This window comes from Scyliorhinus torazame, chromosome 3 (genome assembly GCF_047496885.1).
Source record: "Scyliorhinus torazame isolate Kashiwa2021f chromosome 3, sScyTor2.1, whole genome shotgun sequence".
NCBI lineage: Eukaryota > Metazoa > Chordata > Chondrichthyes > Carcharhiniformes > Scyliorhinidae > Scyliorhinus > Scyliorhinus torazame.
In genome coordinates, this window is record NC_092709.1 from 112255500 (window position 1) to 112268673 (window position 13174).

Genomic DNA, 13174 nt, shown 5'->3' on the forward strand with positions numbered 1-13174 from the left:
GAGGATGGGGGGGTCCGTGCCGGGGAGGGAGGATGGGGGGGGGGTCCGTGCCGGGGAGGGAGGATGGAGGGGTCCGTGCCGGGGAGGGAGGATGGGGGTGTCCGTGCCGGGGAGGAGGATGGGGGGGTCCGTGCCGGGGAGGGAGGATGGGGGGGTCCGTGCCGGGGAGGGAGGATGGGGGGGTCCGTGCCGGGGAGGGGGGTGCGAGGGCAAGTGAGTTGGTCCACCTGGCCAGGTGTCAGCCTCCAACAGTTGGACCCATGCGGTCCATGCCACCTGGCTGGGGGGAGGAGGGTGTATGGGCAATGATGACATGTCGTCGTTCCCCTCCCCCCCCACCAGGCCGTCATGTTTTCCGATCATCCAGCGATGTTGGCCGCCATGGCGGCAGCCGCTAATGTCTATGTTGCCCTGGATGAGGAGGAGGAGGAGGAGCGTGCCAGAGAGGAGGCGCAGGCGGCCGCAGAGGGGCAGGCGGCAGCCGCCCAAGCTGGAGGGACACCTGACCGACAGGACGAGGAGGGGGAGGAGGACGTCGCGGCCCCACGGCAACGGAGGCACCCGAGGGCGCCCCGTGTGTACCGGCCCCGGCAGTCATACCAGGACCTCACGGACCGGGAATGCAGGAGGAGACTCCGGATGAGGCGGGAAACCGTGGCACACATCTGCCACCTGTTGGCACACCTGTCACCGCGTGGCACTGGCGGGGGACACCCTCTCCCCGTGTCCGTCAAGGTTACGGTGGCCCTGAACTTTTATGCAACGGGGTCATTCCAGGCACCGAGTGGGGACCTGTCCGGCATATCGCAGACATCGGTGCACCGGTGCATCCGGGCAGTGACAGACGCCCTATATGCCATGGCGCACCGCTACATCCGCTTCCCTGTGGACCGGGCCAGCCAAGATGCCCGGGCCGTGGGCTTCTCTGCCGTGGCCGGGTTCCCCATGGTCCAGGGCGCGATCGATGGGATGCACGTCGCCGTGCGGCCACCTGCAGATAACAGGGCCGTGTTCACCAATAGGAAGGGGACCTATTCGATGAACATACAGGTGGTCTGCGACCACCACATGATGATCCTGCACGTCTGCGCCCGTTACCCGGGCAGTGTACACGACTCATACGTGTTGTCGCGGTCATACATCACCGGCATGTACGAGGGACGCCATCCCCGGCTGAGGGGCTGGTTGCTGGGCGACAGGGGCTACCCATTGCGATCGTGGCTGATGACGCCTGTACGGAGGCCATGCAATGAGGCGGAGAACCGCTACAATGATGCCCATGTAGCGACAAGGGGAGTGATAGAGAGGTGCTTTGGCGTGCTGAAGATGCATTTCAGGTGCCTGGACCTCCAGTATCGGTCAGATAGGGTCGGCCGCATCATTGTGGTGTGCTGCGTCCTGCACAATATAGCCCAGCAGAGGGGCGATGTGCCGCAGGCAGAAGAGGGCGGAGTGGAGGAGCAGCAGGAAGAGGCGCAGTCCTCCCCAGATGAGGGGGATGGGGGCAATGGTCAGGGCAGACGGGCTAGACACAGGCGGGTGGCTGTCCACCGTTACCGGCTGGCCCAGCGGGCACGGGACAGACTGATAGCCGCCCGCTTCACTGAATAGATGGGCGTGGGAATCAGGTAGTATGGCCACAGACCGCACACCATGGCAACAGCCGACCACCCACACCCCCCACCCATCCACCCACCCAGCACCCTTACCCCCCTCCCCAACCCCACACACCCCACCCGCATGCACACCACCACCCCATTGCCGATCCACCTGTGGCACAATGGCCGGGCTCACACAGTTGCCGGTGGACGCGTGTCTATTGCAGGCCATGGAGGATGATGACAACCCGCCCTGCGATGAGCTCCTGGCTCCACATCGTTGGATTATGTCTGACCCATGGCCACAGTACCACCATCCACCCGGACCATCCCTGCATGCGGCTGTGACACTGCAGCGCACGGTCCCGTCCTCTGCCCGGGGGAATGTTGATGGCGGCCCAGGGGGAAGGGGGCAGACTCACCTGGGGCTGCGGTAAGACCACCCCTCACACACACACTTGCGCTCAACGTACATGACACCCCCGCACGCTTTGGACAGAGCACAAAGTCAGCTTCGGTAGGTGTAACATTGACTTTCATAACGAGCGGAGTTCATGCACGTGCCCTAGCCCCTAAAACTCATCTGTGCCCTGCACCCGTGCCAACTTACTCAGTGTCTAGTTGTTTGGCCTTACGGACCCTATGACTACATCTATGTGGTTCCCCAGATGGTACAGCAGAACTGGAGGTGGACTCCTGTGATTCCTGCCCTCTGACACGGGATCCCTTTGGCGGCCGTTTCCTGGGGCGTCCTGGCCTAGATGGGCCAGGCTGCGGCCCGGGCGACTGGGATGGCGAGCTGCCAGCCTGTCCTGTCCGTTGCCCACCCGATGCACCTGGGACGGAAGGGGGGGGGGGGGGGGGGGAGTCCGAGGTGTCGCGGAGTTCCGGGACCTCCCCTACAGGGGGACCCGGGACGGACCACAGCACCTCCTCCTCCCTTGGGGTGCCCGATGGCCCCCAGGCCTCTACATGGGTGGGGGATGCGAACGGACTGGCCATCCAACGCCCCCCCGACATCTGGCGCTGCCAGTCCTGGAGGCCCGTGCTGGTATCGACAGGGGTCTGCAGGTTTGCAGCCATGGAGCTCAGGGGATTGGCAAACGCTGTCTGTGACTGTGCGACGCCGGCTCGCACATGGGCAATGGCGCCGATGCCCTCAGCGATGGCCTGCAGAGACTGGGCCATGGCCTGGAGAGACTGGGCTATGGACTGCTGAGACTGGGCCATGGCGTTGAGCGCCTCTGCCATCTGCCGCTGGCGCTGGCTCATGGCCTCCTGTGAGAGGGCAGCCATGTCCTGGGCCACAGACGCCGCCTGCACGGAAAGCTCCAGGCCTCGCAAACCGTTCCCCATGTCTGACACCGTCGCACCCATTGCCTCCACCGCGGACGCCACCTGTGCGGTGTCGGCGTGGGTGGCACGTATGACCGGCACCACTCCCAGCTCCTGGACGCGGGTGGACTCCTCCACCTGCGACTGCAGCCGCCGCAAGCCGGCCGTCACCCTCTTCGCTCGTCTCCGGTTCGGTGGTTGCATCTGATCTAAGGGTGGGTGTGGTAACTCCAGGAACCCGGGATCCATCTGGGCGGCAGATGTTCGCTTGGCCTGGGCTGCCCTACGACTGCCCAGCCCCTCTGCTCCTCCTACCTCCGCCTGCTGTACCGGGACGGCTGTGTTATGCGCACCAGTGAGTGTACCAGACGCTTCATCACTAAAGTACCCAACCGAGGTGAGTGTTTCTGCGATGATGGAGGGTGTTGGTGACAGCAGTGGAGTTGTGTCGTGCTCTTCGTCCCACTCTGAGTCCATGGCACTTTGGGGTGGCGGTTCGTCTCCGCCCATCCAATCTGTGTCACTGTCCGGTATTTCGTTTTCCTGGGTAGTGCTGTCCCGGGTAGGGGTGTTCTGGGTAGGGGTGTCCTGGGTAGTGGTGTCCTGGGTAGTGGTGTCCTGGGTAGGGGTGTCCTGGGTAGTGGTGTCCTGGCTCGGCTGTGACGGGGGCCTGTGGCTGCCCCTCTCGTCGCTGGGTGGCACACGCCTGCGTTGTCGCACCCGCACGAGACGGGGGCGTTGTCTCCCTGTTGCTCCAGGTCTCTCCGTCTCCAGTGGTCTCCAAGGGACATCCTGCGGGCGTCGCATGCCGGAGGGTCCGGGTCTCTCCGTCTCCCGTGTTGTGCGAGGGGCATCCTGCGGGCGTCGCATGCCGGAGGGTCCGGGTCTCTCCATCTCCCGTGGCCTCCGAGGGGCAGCCTGCGGGCGTCGCATGCTGGAGGGTCCGGGTCTCTCCGTCTCCCGTGGCCTCCGAGGGGCATCATGCAGGCGGTCTGCATCTGCGGGGATGGGTGCCTCGACGTTTGCTCCTGCGATACACAATGAAGCATGCATGGTTAGACACGCGGGCAGTGATCAGGTGATATGAGGGAGGGGGGATATGGGGACGGGCTGTCGGTGGCTCACTTGCTGATGGGCCCCCGACCTCTGCATCAGCAACCTCCCGGTCCTCAGGTCCGCCAGCCAGTTCCAGGGCCCTTTCCTCGTGTTCGGTCAGTGGCCTCTCATCAGCGGGGCCTCCTCCAGTCCTCACATGCTCCCTGGTGTTGTGTGCGCGTTTCTCCTGTTGGGGGGGTGGGGGTGGGGGGGGGGGGGGGGCGGTGGTGGCAGGGGTAAAAGGCAACAGTGTTAGACAAGTATATGAATGCATGCCATCCGTTGCGCGTGTATTGCAGAGGTTAAGGTTAGGGCTGGATTCACTTGGGGAAATGGGGGAAGGCGGATATGGGGAGGGGGATATGGGGGAGGGGGGATATGGGGAGGGGGGATATGGCGAGGGGGGATATGGGGGAGGGGGGATATGGGGAGGGGGAATATGGGGAGGGGGAATATAGGGGAGGGGGGATATGGGGAGGGGGATATGGGGAGGGGGGATATGGGGGGTATGGGGGAGGGGGGATATGGGGGAGGGGGGATATGGGGAAGGAGGGATATGGGGGAGGGGGATATGGGGATGGGGGATATGGGGGAGGGGGGATATGGGGGAGGGGGGAATATGGATATCGGGCAGGGGTGGGGGGGGGGTGGGGAGGCTCACCCTGGCTGCTCTGACGAGGTCGTTCACCTTCTTGTGGCACTGGGTGCCTGTCCGTGGTGTCAGGGCCACAGCGGTGACGGCCTCTGCCACCTCCCTCCACAGACGCCGGCTGTGGCGTGGGGCAACTCTGCGGCCGTGTCCGGGATACAGGGCCTCCCTCCTCTGCTCCACTGCGTCCAGGAGTTGCTCCACTGCGTCCAGGAGTGCCTCCACATCCCGTGACTGGAACCTCGGGGCTGAGCGGCAGGCGGCCATCCGGTCGGGTGTTCCGGTTGGGTGTTCTGGTCGGGTGGGGGGGAGCAGCGCATCCTGATGAGCTGTCACGCCGTGCGGCGTGTATGACGCCGCACGGCGTGAAGCACGTGAGCAAGCGCGGATCCCGTCACGTCGCTGCTAGCCCATTCCGGACCGGAGACTTTGCGATGTTTGGGGCGGCGTGATGAAGGTCGGATTTGCGCCGTTTCTGGCGCCGATCGGCGGATTTGCGCCGATAACGTAGAATTTCGCCCCTGATGTCTATTGTTAGAAAAATTCTGTTATCTGGTACTGAATGTTAATTCGTAGAAATAAAACATTGCATGCGGGTAAGTATTGTGTGAGGTCACAGTACTAAAGAATACCACATTTTCAGCTGCTTTAATAGGAATAATCTGTGGAATCACAACACAGTGGCCAATTTTTTTCAGTAGATACAGATACGATGATTCACCATCTCATAAAACATTTTAAAACCTGCCAAGCACTGACAAGTTCCATTAATATTTGATCTTGTTCCAGAGTAGATATACTTGCGATACTATCTCACTGTGCCTTCAGACAATATGTGGAAATTAACAAAGGTTCCAAAAGTACAATGAACTCAATCCATGATGATATGCTTACAATGCATAAACAAAGTGTGCTGCAGGAATGGTCATGTTACAGATGTCACATGATTTTCAGCTCAAGCCCCTTACCTAGCTGGTTTGCTACAGATAGGAGCTTTTGAGTGACTGAGAGAGGCTCCTCAGTGTCTACATGGGAATCCAATAGGGGACATGGAGGATGGTTACAGCATTATCTGTGACCTCCAGATATTTAGCATAGTAGGAGTCATGGTGCTAGTTGAAATAATTACTTTTAACGTAGAGCATATACCATGCACCTTACAACACACAGGCTTTCATTTTTTAAATCACCCTCTCCACCTGTCTAGGCTATGCTTCATGAAATGAATGCACAAGTTGTCTTGTCCTCAGTGGTGCTCAGCAAGTGATGCAAATCGTATCATTTGACACATATTTGCTATTTATGTGGGATTTAATGTCTTCCCATACTTTGGTGGATGTTTTCCACGTCATCCCTCATTTTCGACTACTGGTGACAAAAGTAGTAGGGCACGCAGGGAGCAGGACCTGACAACCTTTGTGGCAAATTTTATACTTTATACATCATTTTAACTGTGCGGTACTGTTCACTAGCACAGGGCTATGATGAGTTTTCCAATGTTTATCTAAGAGCACCTTAAATTATCTTCTGCTCAAGAGGCCAGAAATGGAGAAGTGCAGAGATCTCAGAGGAGGTTGAGCTCATGCAGGAATTTGGAAACAAGGATGTAAACTTAAAAATTGCAGCATCGCTGGACCAGGAACCAATGTATGTCAACGAGCACAGAAGTAATGAATGAACAGGGATTGGTGCGAGTTTGGATAAGGGCAGCAGAACACAGTCATTCATTAGCTACACGTAATAAATATGTTATACTCTTTAAGATAATTTCCTTGAAACTGCAACATTAGTTTTCAAATCTAAAGTAAAATTACAGGGGACTCAAGCGTATATTATATAGAGCATGCCGCAAAATGGGGAGTATATTTACAAAGTTGCAATTTGATGATTGAGTTCATAACATTTCATAAACCATATGAGCCACTATTTATCTGAACCTCTTGCTGATTCAGGTGCTGGATGATGCAAAACTTCATAAGATACCAGCTTTTTGATGGTGAATTGTAGTGGATTTAATTACTTTTCATATAATGTGTAACAATTACAAAAATAAATTTAATTTGATTTATAATCGAGAAATTCTGTTTATCCAATTAAATATGCCTCTGGTAAATATGAACAGATACTCTAACAGCAACATTTGAGTTGATTACCTAATTCATCTTCTCCAAATCCCAAAACCGCTCCTGAAATATGACCACCAAGAGAATTTTTGCAGGTTGCGCTACTGCCAAGGCACAAGGCTCGTTCCTGCCACAATTTGTTCAAAGGGTTTTGTTGAAGGCTCATCAGTTGCCTAAAATTATGCAAAAAATTGATCATTATCCATACATTACTTTGATCTATAGCTCCTCCCAATCATAACTAGGTTTTTGAAATAAATATTTCTGAAAGATCATATAACATTTAAGATATTCAAATTAATTTATCTACTGGCACCAGGGATTTTGAGTGGTGCTAAAACAGTACTGCAATAAAACAACATCAGTTAGGTATTAAAATTTTAATCATAGCTAGAACATACACTGATTATAATGTTATTATCGACATTAGCTGGAGGAATCCAAATTCCTGTCCAATCTGAAATTCTCATACGAACAATGAAGACATGAACCATAAATAAGAACCCTAATCAGAGAAGCCCTATACATTGGCTGGCACAATGCTAATTCATCTTTGGATTGAATTTTACTTTATATGTCATCTCTTTCAGCTATGACTTCTGTTATAATTCTAAATATCAGTGCAAATACAAGATATCACCTTCTGAAGTTCAAATCATGAAACGCATTGCCATAGTAATTCAAAAATATATTGAAAACTGTATCTTTAATTGCAAGAGTAAACACAATAATTTGGATCAGATGCATTTAATTGTTTCTTACAACTGGTGTACTGCAACACTTAAGGCCATTACAATCTGTTTTGTCTAGCTGCCAATTGCATCAGAACATGGTCGCAATGACGGCTGAAGATCGTGAGAACATCATGCCAATTTCAGTTTCACAGGTGTTCTTGCCTACACAATGTTGGTTAAAACCATCAAAAGGCCAGCTCTTGGGTGGTAAGTTTCCCTAACACATTCAGAACAGCTTTTATAGCTCCGAAAAGTTTATATTGGCAACAATATACAGTTATGAGATCAATATCACTTTTATACTGGCACAAGGCTGTATAAACAAAGACTCCCAGACCCCTTGAAAGACTTACAACTTAAAGAACACATGCTTGGAAAAGCGAATAGAGCTATGAAAGCAAAACGCATAACATTTCCAACCATATAATCCAAAAGACGTACAATGGAACTTTAAGCAAACATTACATCCAATGGACTTAACAAAGAGGAACGTTCTGAATCTGGAAAAGGATAACCCCATTCCCCACAAAATTACCAGCAAGGCCGCAGGTGGTGCCAGAGTTGAACCTATTGAGTAATTTTCATCTTTATCGCTTGGCAGTAATCTGATGGAGTCAATTGCCTATCCATGGAACAAATTGTCCAATATTTATTCCATTGATTTCAAAGAAATAAAAATGTTGCCAGTTTTACAATGAGTGAACAATCCACTCCACCAGATTGCTACCCTGACAATATGTAAAAAATAACCTCCCCTCTCCAATTCAAGCTCAGGAGAAATAATAAAAGCAGTTGGCTTTAGGTGCACATCTGAATATTGGCCATTCCTGTCAGTTACCTAGGTTTGAAACTGGGTGGTTTGATGAAAGGCTTTTCTTTGTTTATAACACCTTTACAGACAGGAAAGTTGGTCAGAATACAGTTGTGAGTATAATAATAATCTATAATGTTTATTAGGCTTACATTAACACTGCAATGAAGTTATTGTGAAAATCCCCAAGTCGCCACACTATGGCGCCTGTCGGGTACACTGAGGGAGAATTCAGAATGTCCAATTCACCTAACAAGCACGTCTTTCAGAACTTGTGGGAGGACCCGGAGCACCTGGAGGAAATCCATGCAGACACGGGGAGAACATGCAGACTTCGCACAGACAGTGACCGAAGCCAGGAATCGAACCCGGGTTCCTGGCGCTGTGAAACAACAGTGAAAATGTGAAACTTGCAGTACACTGCAAAAATCTAATATTAATTGTAACTAAATGTGCAGATTTACTCCGAGAGTTCTCGGGGAAGGGAACAAAATTGTACTATACAATGGGAGTGCTCTGCTCAACTTTTGGTTCAATCAACAATTGGCCTTGGACTTCTAGGTGAGGCTGGGAAATACCAAAAAAGTTGAAATTGCTCTATTATCCGATACAGACAGTCTTCAAACAGAAGCAGACGTACTGATATTACTCAGCAGGTCTAACAGCATCTGCGGAAATGTAAACAAAGTTAATTGACAGGATTTACCCAGTTACAGGGTGATGGGTTGAGAGGTCAGGTTGAGGGGTGAGGGGCTGGCAAAAAGCAGGAGATACTTTGGGAATGTCGCCCCATTGCAGTTCTAGCACTGACAAAGATTCCCAATGGTGGGACCGGACACTGATCGGCTGTCCGCTAAACAGAGTTTATTTGCCAATGTAAAAGAATTAAAGATTCTATTAAGGGTGCTTTTTCATGAGCCACCAGCATTTTGACAACAGTGGAGTAGCCCTCATGCCTGCTGGACTCCTCTGATTTTATTTGTTTTTACATCCTTCACTGAAGGCACCTCCATTTTGAAGCATCCTGTTGATCTCAATCTGCCTCAGCTGTGCTCATCTCTTGTGGTGGGGGCTGCCTGCTGCTGGCAAGGGCAGATTCAGGACCTTGGTTTGGCGCTGAACCCATGGTAAAATCCTGCCCAATGTTTCATGTTGATGAACCTTCTTCAGAACTGGTTCAGTTGAGAAGAAACATCATCGACCTGAAAGATGGGTTTGATTTTCAAATCGGGATCCAGAAGCCAATAACTGAATAAATTCTCTAACCTGGGCTGCAAGAGCAAGATGCACTGCAGCAGCTCACCAAGGCTCCCTTGACAGCACCTTCCAAACCCATTACCGTTACCACCTAGAAGGACAACGGCAGCTGGCACACGGGAACACCACCACCGGCAATTTCCTCTTTAAGCCACCATCCTGACTTGAAACTATACCTTCATTGTTGCTGGGTCAAGATCCTGGAAGTCCATTCCTACCAGCACTGTAGATACGCCAGATGGACTGCAACTGTTCAAGGTGGCAGCTCACCACCACCTTCTCAAGGGCAATTAGGAACCGACAACAAATGCTGGCCTTACCAGTGATGCTCACATACCGAGAACCAACTAATAAAAGTGTCCTTCATGCAATGTTATTCTGAAATGTAAATGTTCTAATTGGGTTGGAGGCGAACTTGGCACCCAATTAGTGGCGCTGTGTGTTACCAGGAGGAGAAGTTGCCTGCAAAGTGCTAGTAGTAAAGGCAAATGGCCCATAATTGAGCCTGCTGCTGTCTTGCCGAAGAGAGCAGGCATCGCCTCAGTGAACCAGCGTCGTCACTGTGAACAAAAGTAGCCAAAATGGTCAAATAAGAGGCAATGCACAAGATCTGGTGCAAGAGCCCCAAGGTCCCAATACCTTACGCTGCATACATTTTTTCCCCCCTTCTTTCTTCATTGAACCTGGTAGCTGTGCACTAACATGTGCCACACTGTTTTGATTTGCTGCTTTCCAAAGTGAAAATTCGGTTCTTGCCCTCATCAGCCTGTTAACCAGATCCTTAAGGAGCTTAACAAGTCATTAACTAGAGACGTGGAAGTTCCTGACTCCCTCCCACTCGCCCTCACTTTGAAACTAGAGTGCATCCTGGAGGCGTTGGGATCCAGAGACTTTTTGTAACTGTACCTGCCCCTGATCATACCAGCTTTTTCTTTCTCCACAAATGCTGCCAAACCTGCTCAGTATTCTCGGCATTTTGTGTCTTTACTTCAGATTTCCAAAATTTGCTTTGCTTTGGTATTACATCAAAAACTTATCACCTCAAGGGTAGTTTCCGAGATGAAGTACAGTTTCTCATGCTTCCATAGTCCTGCTGTAACCTAAATATGTCAATGATTTGTAGATTGTTTGTATTACAACAAATTTAATGAAGCAATGTATCATGACTAAAAGTAAAAATATTACACACCTAATATATACTGAAAAATGGAAGCCCTTTTAAATTAATCCCCTCATTATTGGTGGGAAGAAGTTAGATGGTTGGATAAAGACTTAAACATAAGCATTTCCTCACAATGCTGTACATGCCCAATCACATTTTTTATGGTGGGAGATATCATGGCATCTGCAGGCCATACGGTGGAGACATGGGATACTTAATTAATTCATTTAAATTAGGGTCCCACAGTGCCACTGAGAGCCCAATTTAAAATTACCTGTTGCTTCCCAGATTTCCCAGGGATTAGAAACCCTTTATAGCACTTGTGTGTGGGCCAGGGGAACACATGTGTCCTCTGACCCCTCTTTGGCCTCCTCCCAATTGCAGCTGTTCTCTCGCTGCCACCTCCATTCCTGATGACCTTTCTCTCCCTCAAGATCCGATGCCTCTCCCTTCCTTCAGTCCTGAACCACACTCTCTTCAGTCCTGAGCCACTCTCTCTCCAGTCCTGAGCCACTCTCTCTCCAGTCCTGAGCCACTCTCTCTCCAGTCCTGAGCCACTCTCTCTCCAGTCCTGAGCCACTCTCTCTCCAGTCCTGAGCCACTCTCTCTCCAGTCCTGAGCCACTCTCTCTCCAGTCCTGAGCCACTCTCTCTCCAGTCCTGAGCCACTCTCTCTCCAGTCCTGAGCCACTCTCTCTCCAGTCCTGAGCCACTCACTCTCCAGTCCTGAGCCACTCTCTCTCCAGTCCTGAGCCACTCTCTCTCCAGTCCTGAGCCACTCTCTCTCCAGTCCTGAGCCTCTCTCTCCAGTCCTGAGCCACTCTCTCTCCAGTCCTGAGCCACTCTCTCTCCAGTCCTGAGCCACTCTCTCTCCAGTCTAAAATAGTCCGAGGTCACCCTATTCGTCCTTACATTAGCCTCCGGGGCCTGGTACAACAGCCTAACCCAGTCGATAAAGCCCCTACCGAACCCAAACCGTCCCAGCACCTCCCATAGATAGTCCCACTCCACCCGGTCGAACGCCTTTTCCGCATCCATTGCCACAACTACCTCAACCTCCCTACTCTCTGGGGGCATCATAATCACGTTGAGCAGCCTTCTTATATTGGCCACCAACTGCCTGCCCTTGACAAACCCGGTTTGATCCTCCATAATCACATCCGGCACACAATCTTCAATCCTGGAGGCCAAAACTTTGGCCAGCAACTTGGCGTCCACATTAAGCAGTGAGATCGGCCTATATGACCCGCATAGCTCCGGGTTCTTGTCCCGCTTCAATATCAATGAAATAGTGGCCTGTGACATTGTCGGGGGCAGCACTCCTCTATCCCTTGCCTCATTGAAAACCATGACCAGCAACGGCCCTAAAATCCCCGAGAACTTCTTATAGAATTCCACCGGGTACCTGCCCGGCCCCGGGGCTTTACCCGGCTGCATTGCCTTCAAGCCCTCAACTATTTCTTAGGCCCTAATCGAGGGCCCCAGCCTATTTACCAGCTCCCTACCCACCCTTGGGAAGGTCAGTCCATCCAAAAAGCGTCTCATCCTCTCAGGCCCGGTGGGGGGTTCCGAAAAATAGATCCTACTTTAAAAGTCCCTGAACGCCCTGTTTAGCCCTGCCGAGTCCCCTACCAAATTCCCATCCCCATCAACCACCCTCTCTATTTCCCTGGCCGCATCCCTCTTTCTAAGCTGCTGTGCCAGCATTCTGCTGGCCTTCTCCCCATGTTCGTAGAACGCACCCCTCGCCTTCCTAAGCTACTCCACTGCCTTACCCGTGGACAGCACCCTGAACTCTGCCTGCAGCCTCCGACGTTCCCTTAAGCGCTCCACCCCCGGGGTCACCGCATACCTCCTGTCTATCTGCAACATCTCCTTAACCAGTCGGTCCGTTTCTGCCCTATCCATCCTGTCCCTATGAGCTCGGATCAAAATCAGCTCCCCTCTCACCACTCCTTCAACGCCTCCCAGACCACCGCTGCTGAGACTTCCCCCGTGTCATTCATCTGCAGGTAGTTCTGAATGCACTTCCTCAGCCTCTCGAACACCGCCTCGTCCGCCAACAAGCCCACGTCCAACCTCCATTGCGGGCGCTGGAAGCTCTCCTCACTGACCTGCAGTTCCACCCAGTGTGGGGCATGATCCGAAATAGTGATGGCCGAGTACCACAAGTCCACCATCCCCGCAAGTAAATCCCTGCTCAAAATGAAAAAGTCAATCCGGGAATAAACCTTGTGAACATGTGAATAAAAAGAAAACTCCTTCCCCGTCGGCTGCCTCAACCTCCATGGGTCGACCCCCCCTCATCTGTTCCATGAACCCTATCAGTTCCTTTGCCATTGCTGGCACCCTCCCCGTTTTCGAACACGACCGGTCCAGTCCGGGGTCGATGGCTGTATTAAAATCCCCTC

The 13174-nt window shown here is 52.2% G+C and overlaps 1 protein-coding gene across 3 annotated transcripts in view; it reads right to left on the minus strand.

The window, feature by feature from the left end:
• hhip (hedgehog interacting protein) overlaps nucleotides 1-13174 on the minus strand; it is a 435190-nt gene that overhangs the window by 93574 nt on the left and 328442 nt on the right. For all 3 annotated transcript variants that reach the window (XM_072496136.1, XM_072496135.1, XM_072496134.1), the window contains exon 10: nucleotides 6831-6973. In XM_072496136.1, coding sequence (XP_072352237.1) covers nucleotides 6831-6973 — 143 coding nt within the window. The remainder of the gene's footprint in view (nucleotides 1-6830; nucleotides 6974-13174) is intronic.